Genomic DNA, 12276 nt, shown 5'->3' with positions numbered 1-12276 from the left:
AGCTCATGGTGGATTAGTATTGGCTTTATATAAAATTAATGATAGCCCTGGCTCCTTTTAATGAATTTGTGCTATACTAATAGAGATTGATTGATTGATTAATTGATGGTTATAACCAGGAGACTTAAAATCAATCATTTTATTAAGTTTATTATATTTCCTAATGAGTGTCAATAATTCTGCATTTTAATATCAATAACAGCCAGTTAAAGACTCTACATCCATTTGTCTTGTGTGTATTCCTTCTAATCTTGGACCTTACCCTTCAAAGACCTTGTTGTGGTCTTTCTTGTTGAGATGTTTTCATAGCCGTCTGTGGTTTTCAGGGTCTGCTCTGTCTGTTAGAGAGAGTGTGTTCATGACGCCACACCGACCTTTCAGCCCTTCTCATCTGTTAAGCGTTCCTAATGCCACCCAGGACACCTGTTGACCCAAGCCTTCTGAGGCTATGATCCTGCTCAGCTCTTTGTACTTAACCACTTAATGTCAACTCCACGGTTAGAAAGCAAGGGGGCTAAGAGGGGGATTTTGCTTCATGTTTTCACAAAGACAAGCGATTCATGAACTTTATCTTCATATGAAATTCACCCAAACAAAGTAAAATAACTTAGAATGAAGCACATTTGTTAAGTTTTCTTTATTTTACACATTTTCATTAGATGGCAAGTGTGTCAATTTGAACACTCTGAAATCATATAATGGCACTTAAGTCTTCAAAAGAAGGCCACAGGACAATATGGGCATTTAAATACACATAAAAGAAAGAATACATTATAAAACTAAAACTTCATGGACAAAGACAAAAAGTATACAAAATATAATATCATCACATGTACAAATAAGTACATTTATTGACATAGATTCAATATAAACTCACCGACCATTTAATTAGGTACCCCTGTTTAATTGCTCATTGATATACTGTAAATATCTGATCAGCACGCTTTAGACATCTCCTTCCTATTCTCATTCTCTGTTTTAACTTCAGCAGATTGTTTTGTCCATGCCTAAATGCTTTATTTACTGCATTGTGATTTGCTGATTTGATATTAGCGCAAATGGGCAGTTAAACAGTGATTGATGAGGGTACATATTTTGAGTTTTTTTGATATCTGCAACCACTTTAACAGTATCACATATCACAGGTAAAAATATTTCACAACATTGAAGCTATGAATATTTTCAGTATGATTTTCACAGGGTCTGTCCAAATGGAAAAGGCGGGTTCAAAAAGCACTGTGATAGTCTTACTAGTATCACTGGTATTAGTTAAGCATGTCACTAATAAAGAAGCCAACTTAAAGCAAGAGAAATAAGACTATTGCACCAAACCAGAACTACAAAGTGCTAAATTTAGCTTCTTCGCTTCAGAATGACTTGTCTGGACCAGAGGTGTAACTGTTGTTTGCTCTGAGCCCACTCCCTAGTTAAGTATTAGACATAACATTCGCCAGTCTGTTAATCTTCCCAGTCACTCACTCCCACACAGCACGCAACGCCGACTCACATGTCAACGGAAAACTGTCGGCGAGTCAGTGTATTTGTAGAAGTAGCAGCACATGCGTGCGTCTGTACAGGGCTAAAGTGGATTTTCATTACCTTAAAGCTTCAGGTGAGTGTTAATTTAAGCTTGCTTGAGTGTGGAGGATGGGGAAAGGAGGAGGGAGATTGTAGGAAAATGTGTGGGAATGTAAGTGTATGGGCTTTCTATAGCAGCAATACATTAGGGGGGCTTTTTCAAGTACTTTTGTATTAAGTTCCTTTATCACAGAAAAGAAACCGATTTAACACTGGCTCTTTGAATTTCCAAAAAACACGAAACAGCTGCTATTCAGCTTTGAAGAAATAAGAGTGCAAAGCAGATTAAATTGTATAGTTGCACATCATTCCATAAACTTTCTTCCAATAAAAGCAGACACTTAAAAAAGCTGAATGGATGGAAAGAACTAATCTAAAGAGAGGCAGGTAAGTGAGTTTTAAGCGTTTGCCAGCCGCTCCTGACACATCTCCAAGGGCCGCTTAAACGCTCCCCTCCCAAATACTTCAACATTGCTCGGTAGCCAGGAGATCACATTCCCTGGGAAATAAGAGCTGCAGTTTGCCATAGCCTGGATCTCCGCTGGCTTCAGAACCCGGTCCCAGATGTTCACCTGACTCAGCTCGCCCACGAAAGCCTGTCCGGCATCAAATCGCCCGCCCACCACGTCCTGTAAGGGCAATAAAGCAGAAGGGTGGGATATTTAAACAGCATCAAAAACAATAATGTACTTGAAGTGATTATCTTTCTGGGGTGAACTGTGGGAGTATGGATCGAGCAGTCATCAAACTTCAGGTTTAATGCATGTTAATGCATTTTTCTTTTCTATGTTGAAGAAGGAAAATTTGTCCAAGTATCTCAGAGGACAAGCGGATTCTTATAACGATTTTGAAAACTTCATGTTTCAACTTAAAACAGACTAAATATGGCACGACAATACATTTAAAACTGATCATAATGTACACAGTCAAGATTATGCACTACTATGGCTATAAATAAGTCAGATGTAATAAGCTGTTACTCTTAATAAGAGTTAGCTGCTCAGATGACTTATCCATCATTTAAATTTAGCACTGTTATAAAGATTCCCAAGGAGGTCATCCTGGGAAAATACAAACAGCTGTGTGAACTCCCAGTTCACAATCCATGTGCAGGATTTATAGAACATGATTCCCGATGCATAATCCCTGCCCACACATCTGAAATCCATGGCAACGCAACAGCACATTCACATGGATTTGTAGACTAAGAGTAGCCTACCTATTTACTCACATCTACTGCCATGCTAACAGCCTTGGGTAATCATACTCAAGCATGGGGGGTTATTTGCGTTAAAAGCCAACATGCAAACAAGGACACAGATATTCAGCAGGCATAATGTTTGCAGTGTCTGGCTTGGTTTAGTGTCTTGGTTTAGTTAGGCAGGTGGCATGGTTGGATAGGTTGGTGATCACTTGGAGGGTTCAAATTTTGACTGCTTGCATTCTTCATACATTTAGATTGACACATATCTGTATTTCTATTGCTAAAATCAATTAAACTTTATGCCAGTAAAAGCCTCTAAATTTAATTTAATTTAATTGAGCTGAACCACAGTTAAGTTTGAGGACAATGGGATTAGTATTCATGTTTGGTCATTACATCCACATATTGAGCCGGTTACAATTTTTTCCAACACCATGTAAGCACTTGAAAAGGTCAAGACAACAGCAGAGTGATTATAGTTCATCCTCAAGGAGGCATGAATGTGTGGACAGGATGCAGTGAAAGTATCTCTGACGACAAAAAACTTAAACTGGAACTTTCAGGCTCATTGCAGTGATAAAATGTAGGGTTGATTAAAGGGATATTTCAGTTTTTTTTACATTGGGTCACATGAGGTGCTTGGTAATAGTAGCAACATTAGCCTCCAGTCGTTTAAGTGTGCATTGCACCTTTAAGAAGTTTTGCTGGTCGTACCGGCATGTAAGCTTAGCTATAACAGTAGGTGGTTTCTCTGCTTATTTTAGCGAGCTTTAGGTAAAAATGGGCCAAGAAACAAGGGTGGCTCCAACATATGCGCTATCAAGAATTTTTGAGGCATTTTTAGTTAGTTCATGGCTGTGTATTTATTCCTCTAATGTCTGATTACAAGATAAACTACAATCGGTTTACCTTGTGAAAACAATGTGTCAGCTGTTGAAGTGGAAACTGAGCTGAAATAACTAGCCTTAGCTTTGTTGTCATTTTCTCTGACAAAGTATGCATGCCCAAACATCTGAAATATAGCTGGAACACAGAAGCTTTATGGGTGAAAATTAAAATGCTTTAAAAATAGAAATTGATTTTACGTTTGAGCCAACATTTTCACTTAAATCTCACTAAATTATATGGAGAAACTTTACCCTTCTGTTAGGCTGTATTGCCTAGCTGCCCTCCCGGTACAACCAGCAAGTTCTTCTTAAAGAGCAACATTCACTGAAATCACTGGAGACTAATGCCACTACTATTGCCAAGCATCTTATACAATCCAACTAAGAAAATACTTAAACATGCCTTTAAGGTTACTATCAGAGATGCGCACGGTTAGCCGGATAAACAGCTAGATTCGGATATCAAATGAGGCGGTGCAAGATTTACGAGTTGGCTAACCCTCTGAATCCTGATGAATCACAGATGATCTTGTTCACAGTGGCTCAGGAACTATAAAGATCTTTATGAGGTAAATTGTGCTCTGAAGCTTACATTTTTACCAATCGACAGACAGCTCCTTATACCCCTTCCAGAACATTTTTAATCCAGGCACAAAGTGTGGTGTGTATTCAGAGCTTTTATAACACACATCTAAATCTCTAAATCCGTGATAATATGACTATTTATTATGTTTTTTGTGGTGTTCAATTTAGCAGTATTGATATTGGTTCTCCATTTTGACATCAGAGGTAAAAGAAAGCAACTTTCTTTTAGTCTGTTGGCAGATCATGGTACACCAATATCTTCTTTTACTGTTTTCTTCTTTTACAGGGCCAGCCAAAGATCAACAAGAAAAAAGACAGTGATTTGCCAGTTTGGAGATTAAAAAAAGGCCTCTTTGGCCCAAATAATGACAATATGATGTTTGTGCTCTTAGAATGGGATTATGCACTTGAATACCACATGAATGCAACATGTGAATTGGTTTACAGAGCTAAATGGTTGTGATAGTTTCTGTTGTGTGGTTGTTAGAGAGTTGTTTTTCTCCTAAGAGTCAAGGCCTGTATGATTTAAAGGCAGATGTGAGGAAGGTGTGGTCTTTGTTGATCAGGGTGTGATTTGTATAAAGTTGTATGAGACATTACTTTTGATACATTCATCTGACATTTGACTGGAGAAGGCGAGCTCAACTCAACAAAACACAGGAATATGGGTACTGGCTCAAAAACACTGAGAAACAAAAAACAAAATGATCAGCACTCATCATAAAGTATTACACTTTCCTTTTAATAAAAAGTGTAAAACTTTATGACGAGTGCCGATCGTTTTTTTTTTAATTTTTTGTTTACGTTCATCTGACATCACTGCAGCACACATATTCTGATAGTCCAACTTTTACTGAAGAAAAAAGGATTGTCTATAGCTTGATTTTGCTTAATTGGGTTCCAATTCTACATGCATACAGGTGGACAAAAGAATCACAAAAACTGGCTTGGGCTTCAGAAAGTTTAAGTAATTTTCTATCATTTTTTTTATAAACACGAGCCTGAAATCCTGGTCAAATGCATTTCATAACTGTAATGAAACCTCCCACCTCTAGTAGCCGCTGTAGCTATATTTAATGAGCTTTCCTCCAGATGCAAAGATGTGAAACATGCAGTAGCTTAGCATTCAGCATGTCATTAGAACAGCATAGTTTGGCAGTTTTTTGAACAAGAAAATGGAAATAAAGTTGTGTGTAGATTGTTAAGGGTTATACTCATTCAACTATTAAACCAAACTGATGAGTACCACGGTAAGCAAGATTTTAATATGCAAAGCGGAACAAAGGTTAGCAGAGCTAACTGCTAACTTGAGCCGCACTCTAACCAGCATACCAGCTTTACCCTATATTTGACTGTTTTCTAAGTGTTTTCACCACATTAGACTAGTCCAGGGGTTCCCAGTCTTTTTCCTTAGGGCCCCCCCTACTTGTATCTAAGAAAAGCTAAACCCCCTCCCCCCAGCTTGGACCTTGGAAAATGTAAACATCAATTTTGATTGTTTTCATTGACAAAATCCCAACATTATAAGCCTACATACACTTGATTTTTGACAATCTAATATTACAATAGTGTTTTAGGGCCATTCTATAAAAGAAAATTATGAGGGGATCTTTATATTTTCAAGAGAAAAAACCCCCCTGAAATTCTCAAGTTTAAAAAGTAAATTATTTACATGAAAAAATGAAACATTTTTTACTTTAGAAGTTGTAAATAAACATGGTCAAAAAAGTAAAAAATTCAAACACTGTTTTCACTTTTGTTTTCTTTTATGTTTTTTACTTTACAACATTGTACAACAACCATTTTAAAGCAGGAGATTTTTAACTTTCTAATGTCAAAATTTAAGGCCTTTTAAACTTGAAAATTTCACATTTTTTCTCATGAATTTTCACATTATTAAACTATGAAATTCTGGGTTTGTTATCTTGGCAACGTATGACGTTATAATCAAAAAACAGTGGTATTTTTTCTGAAAATGTTGATGTTTTTTGCTCAAAAATTAATTGGTTCTCTTTCATTAATATCTTTTAGGTTTGCCCTCTTATGCTGTTGTACATTATGTTTCTAATCATGATTTCAAAAAATGCATACACATCTAATTCTGTCATCTTCAGCACAGACAGGGTCCTGTGGCCCCCTGAGATCTTTGGCGCCCCCCTAGGGGGGCCCAGGGAAATAGCCACCTAGGAACATCTTTAGTTTCTATGGTTCATCATCTGGGAGCCATGAATGTCTTTACAAAATTAAGCTTCATTAAAACTACTGTATGTTTAAAAATTTCTCAGGATAAATAACAACTTTGATTGGTTTGCAGGGTGATATTAACATGGCAAGCCTTATCAGTGTTGTTTTAACTCATCCTCTATGGTTGTCTGAACTCCATTCAAATAGCAACTCATCAGTATGTCTTGAGCTAGTCAAGTCTGGACCCAAATGGTCCAACCAGCAGACCAACAGTGTATTTAGTCCATCATTCAACTTTTCGAATTAATCATTCAGTTTCACCTGAATTTAATGTTTTCTGCTTGTCACACTTCATTTCCACAGAACTCTATTCTCTTATTTTTTAACTCCGCAGAAAAATCCAGTTGGAGTCCTCACCAATGACAGGTTCCTGCTGTCTTCTGATTAGTCATGACAACCTGCTGCCACCATCACTGCTGCTTCTTATGTTGTTTATTTTACTGTTTCCACTGGTTGTATGCTAAAATAACACTGCTTATTAGCAGAACTACTTGACATTGCACTTTGAAGTGTATGGCTTCAGAAAAAGTGAACAAGCTGCACTTCACCACTGACAGCACATTGTTAGCATCCCTCACTGTCAACAATGCTAATGTGGAAGACAAGTCATTGGTGATGTAATTCCAGGTAGGTGGTTGCAGTCTTTGATCGTGACTAAGGGACTAGAGATGACTAAATCCAGAGATACAGACAGATGTCTAACCACTGATGATGCTTTACCTGCTCCTGCCCAAGGATAATGACTCCCCCAGGTTTGATGGGATGCCAAGCCGCCAGATTGTCGCCACTTCCCAGCTTGGCACCATCTTGGTATGCGTCCCACTGGCCATCACGTGTGGTCCAGGACATGCAGATGTGGTGCCACCTTCCATCACGTACATCCAAAGGCAACTGAGCAACCTATGGAAGACCAGGGTGCACTTAACTTGGATTGCTTCCATTGTAGTGTTCATTGGTAAAAGTGCCCAGGAAGACAGCAGATACAGGTTGAATAGACTTTGCACACAAGAAATTACTCACCTTGTCATTGATCAGCAGCTCTATTGGGTTGTTTCCCCATTCAATTAGCACAATTTCATTAGCTTGCCCTGGGACTCCATAGGAGAAAGGAGTCCCAATCCCTGGACTGGCGCTGGACTTGATCCACATGCAAAGAGTGAAGGCGTACATTTCTGGCAGGCTCTTGGTGATGCGGCCGTACAGATAATTGGTGCGCTGAGGGAGGGAGAGCTTGAACTGCTCGGGGGACTTGTAGTCTCCTCCCCCTGTGATGAGACAAGAAGAGAGGTTAGACGTGTCCCTAGTGTTTTCTTAGACTTTATAACCCCTACCTAGGAGTAAAGGCAAGGAGGCATCATCACTACATCCCTTTAGGCTTAAAACAGTCTCAACAAAGGACTCTTTTATGTAAGAAATTTGCATATTTGCAACCTCTGATTCATCAGACCCTCTCAACTCTTTTATTCTCTTGAGTGTCTCCCTCTGCATCCTCTCCATTAGTGATGTTACCTACGTAAAACTGCAAAACCAGACACATCCTGTCTCAGACCTTTGCAGAAACCCCGTCCATTTGTTACGTCTAGACAGGAAAATTAACACTAATTATCAAGCTGACCTCAAAAGTCTCTTAAGACTCCTCATCTGTTCATAAGGCTACACCAAATGTATTAACACAAAGGGCTCACATTTCTCTTGTATTAGCTTCTCTGCACTCACTTTCGATAAAATGGATCTAAAATAGAATTTGAAATCTTTCTTCTTATCAACAAAGCTCTCAATGGTCAAGCACTTTCACGTCTTTAAGAGCTCATACTGCCTTTTTACTCCTATACAACACTATAACCCATTAATGCAGGCATGCTCATTTGTCCACAAGTAATACGGGAGGTAGATACTTCAATAACCAGGCTCTACTTCTACCTCCATCTATTACTCAGTTTCCTCAGGTTCTAGAATGGGTTTTAAGTCTCTCTTTTGATCAACTTTAAAGTAAGTGAACGTTAAGGCTTAGACCAGCCAGTATATGCTGCTATAGACTTAGACATTTCCGAGATCAAAGGGGGGACACCAAGGCTTTTGGGGCTTTTCCATTACAGTGAGGGTGCGTCCAGTACTAATGACTTGGTGTTTTAAGTTGATGACATGACATAGCTGCAATTCAGTAAGCATCGATTTGTTCCGCCAGAAGAAGAAGAAGCACTTTTTGGTTTAGTTAACACATCTATGAGGCATTCCCAAATGATAAAGAACCACTGTGATGTCGCCATGGTGCACTAGCAGGCCCTGCTCCAGAGCAGGAACATGCTAGTCTCGGCTTAGTGTAGCCTACTGCAGGCAAACTATTTATGAAATAGTAAATCAGCACAGCTTGGTTTGGATTGGCATGGCCAAAAGTCACAGTGGAAAAGCTCGGTTTGTCTGTTCTAGGATTGTCAAAATAACATAGCACCACATTTTTTATAAAAGTCTTTTGGTAAGAAAAAGCTGCGTAGACCACTTTTCTAAGGGTTTTTCACAGTACATCAATTGACATCAATAGTGCTTTATCACAGCAATGTACCACTTGACCCTGACCACAGGGTTGGAACGAAGATCAACTGGGAAATCAAAACTTTAATGTACTGGTTGACCTTCATTCCAGCCATCACCTATGGTTAGGGGCTTTGGGTATTGACCAATAAGGATGCCTCCTGGTCGTCTCCTTGTGAAGGTCATCCAGGCACATCCAACTGGGAGGAGACCTCAGGGCAGACCCATAACTCGCTGGAGGGATTAGGTCCTTGGCCTAGGACATACCTGATCTGTACTCCCATTGCCACAATCACCAATAACAATCATATTTCTTCCATTATTTTTGGGCCATTTCAGCAGGGGAGATCCAGGGTAATCTGGGTGCCATCCAAAAAAGCTGACCTATGATTGTCTCATCGTCTTGTCAGAGGCGGGACTTGCATTAGAGTCAGTGGGCTTTATATAGTAGCTTTCTTTGCATTTTAGTGCAACACATTTATTAGCACTTCATACTTTTATTTTGGACAAACATTTTTCTGCGTCCCAAATCCAACAGGGAATGTTAACATGTGGCCATCCTGTTTGGTTACTTTTTAAATTAAAACTAGAATGGCCGTCTGAGGCGGCAGACCCACGCCTCAGCAGCGCCACCGAGGAACTCATGCTCCCAGTGATTACTATGGTGTTCAAAATTTCGAAGTCCAAGAAAAAACAAACGGGTGCGCGGATCATCACCAAAATCTAAGCGATTCTTCCCTGTCACTACCCCAATATTCCCTGAAAGTTTGGTGAAGATCCGACTTTCCGTTCTTGAGTGATCTTGTACACATACAAACAAAGATACAGAACCCCTTATATAACCCCCTGCCTATTTCATTGGCGTGGATAAAAAGGAAATACTGATGGCATCTTTGTGATACCTGACCAGTTAAAGCAGAAATGATTAACAGAGATAGAATTGGCAAAAACTGCTATATTTCATATGAGTGAGCACACAAATTTTAGGCCACAAATTACTGGGCCACCCCAGTCTAAAAAGCCTAGATTCGCCCCACGTTAGAATTTTAAGTCTCTATATGTTATTTCTGTGTGTATATCCCATTGCCTGCCTGATAACCCATTTTTTTCTCTTCTTTTACTCCAATTTCTCAACCCATCCAATTGTGGCAAATGGCTTTTTACTGATGAGTCTGATCTTTAATCTTCATGCTGGATGTCACACTACAACATCCACTTCTTGTTGCGCATTTTCCACCCTCACTCTATCCGCCCAGTCATTATTAAGTGAATCAGACAAAGTTACAGATGTTAAAACCCACTCAGGCAGCATCCTACCTTTCTCCAGCTCACTGATCCTCTCCACCAGTGCGTTCAGCGTGCTCTCCGTCTTCAGCCTATAGGCGGCCGTGGCGTTGGACAGCATGCTCTTCTGCTCCTCCAGGTTGTTGACCTTCTTCAGGAGCTGTTTCTCCAGCTGGCCGAGGCGACGCTGCAGCAGGTCGCGGAGCTCGCTGGGGAACGAGGCGCCGGACACGTTGGCCCTCATCTGCTGTTGCTATGGGGAGAGAAAAGGGACAAAAACGAGAAGGAAGTGCACGTAGATAAGCAGGGAAGATGAGGCCCCCAAGGGTTAATGTAAGGCCTCGATGCTCTTGCATGATTATTTAAGAGTTTGGATGTGGATTAGTATTATAATTAACCTTACAAAGCAGATGGATACGCCTGTTTCCTTGTTTTTAACTGGAAAGCTCCCATCTGAATCATTTGGGCCCGGTTAGAAAGTAACAGGACCAATCAGCGACGAGGGGCAGCAGAGTCCTGACATCAATGAGCAGCAGCAAGAGCTGGTGCAGTTATGGAGCAAGAGATCAGCGTGGATGCTGCTAAAACGCCGGTTTTATCAGAACTTGACTACATTTCTGAACAAAGAACAGCAGTGAGTTGTTTTCTTTTCAAAAGTGACAAAAGTTAACTACTTACATTTCTATAATCGCGATGTTTGGCGTTATTCTCAGTAGCTGCGCATGCACAGCTCGATAGCGGCTAAGTCACGTGTTTTGTTGCTCTGATTGGCCCATAGAAATGTGATAGATAAAACATTCACCAAATCACACAGTTTTTTTCAAAGCCTCTGCCTTTTCTCAAACGTTTCCTATTAAAGCTTTCCTGATTGACGTGTGAAACACATCCATCTGTTGTGTCAGGTTATATTGTTTTCCCTTCATTTGATGATTTTATTTTTTAAATATAGCCCAAATTAGCTTGGTATTAGCAACTCTTAGCTTTTGCCTTGCATATAATGCACTATTTTATACTAATCCTTAGGAATGGGTAGACAATTACACATTTCCCGCATGCTTTGGGAGGATATTTCTATGCTTTTACACACTTTTGCGCATTTCCGGGTATTTTCTTGCTACTATATATGGAGTTTAAGGCTAATTAGTGTGAGACTCTCGCTTGATCTCCTCTTGAATTATTCTAATTGTTCTTGGAATTGCCTATCTATTGCTTAGCGCCGGAGCGTGTGGTAAGCCTTTAAATCCACGGGCAAATCAAACCCGGCTTTTACGCACGGTACAAGCATTTGTTTTCGACTTACCTCCAAGTTCTCCAGCCTGTCCTTGAGACCTTGCATGGTTTTCCGAAGACTGTCAATGGTATCATTCGGATCCCTCGGAACATCCCCCATCGTGTTCTGTTTATCTTTGCTCCAGGGGCCCGTCTTTTCGTACCTCCTGTCGTCGGTGGCGGATGCGCAAAGGGACAGCTTGTTGGTGAGCTCGTTGATGGTGCCTTGCTGTTTGGAAATATTCTCTTTCTGCTGCAGAATCGTCTCTCGAAGCTGCATGACGGTGTTTCTGAGCTCTTCTTCTTGGCTCCCGGTGCTAAGCTCGGGTAAAAGAGTCACAGGGCAACTGGCATCACCGCTGATGGGAACTGCGCGGCAAATGTACCTCTTTCCATCATCCGGTTGTCCACTTGCTTGTCGACTGCAACCCAGCACACAAAAACACAAAAGTCCGTACAAAAGTGAGAACATACCTGCGTGGTTTAAGGAAAGTCAAGAGGGAAAGGTGAAAAAGCGAGATCCAGTCTCAAGTTTGGTGCGTAAAAGTGTTCCCCAACACGTCAGTTTAATAAAACATCACGTATATCTCATTCTAAGAAGTAGCGCCATCGCTAATACCGAAAATTTGGAAAAATCTCAGCAAGAAATCCGATCAGCGGAGTCTGTAAGCCTGTAAGTTAATGTGGCTTGAATCA

General features: G+C 40.2%; 1 protein-coding gene across 1 annotated transcript; it reads right to left on the bottom strand.

Moving 5' to 3' along the window:
* Positions 1–1207: 1207 nt before the first annotated feature.
* On the bottom strand, positions 1208–12052 carry nptx2b (neuronal pentraxin IIb). Its single transcript, XM_041816354.1, has 5 exons — positions 11612–12052; positions 10345–10564; positions 7519–7763; positions 7219–7398; positions 1208–2207 (listed from the first exon to the last, which is right to left on the bottom strand). Exons 1-5 carry the CDS (start codon positions 12050–12052, stop codon positions 1977–1979), a joined length of 1317 nt encoding a protein of 438 aa, XP_041672288.1. The 3' UTR covers positions 1208–1976.
* Positions 12053–12276: the final 224 nt, after the last annotated feature.

The sequence above is a fragment of the Cheilinus undulatus genome, linkage group 20, assembly GCF_018320785.1.
Source record: "Cheilinus undulatus linkage group 20, ASM1832078v1, whole genome shotgun sequence".
Lineage (NCBI taxonomy): Eukaryota > Metazoa > Chordata > Actinopteri > Labriformes > Labridae > Cheilinus > Cheilinus undulatus.
This window is presented reverse-complemented; position numbering and strand designations above follow the sequence as displayed.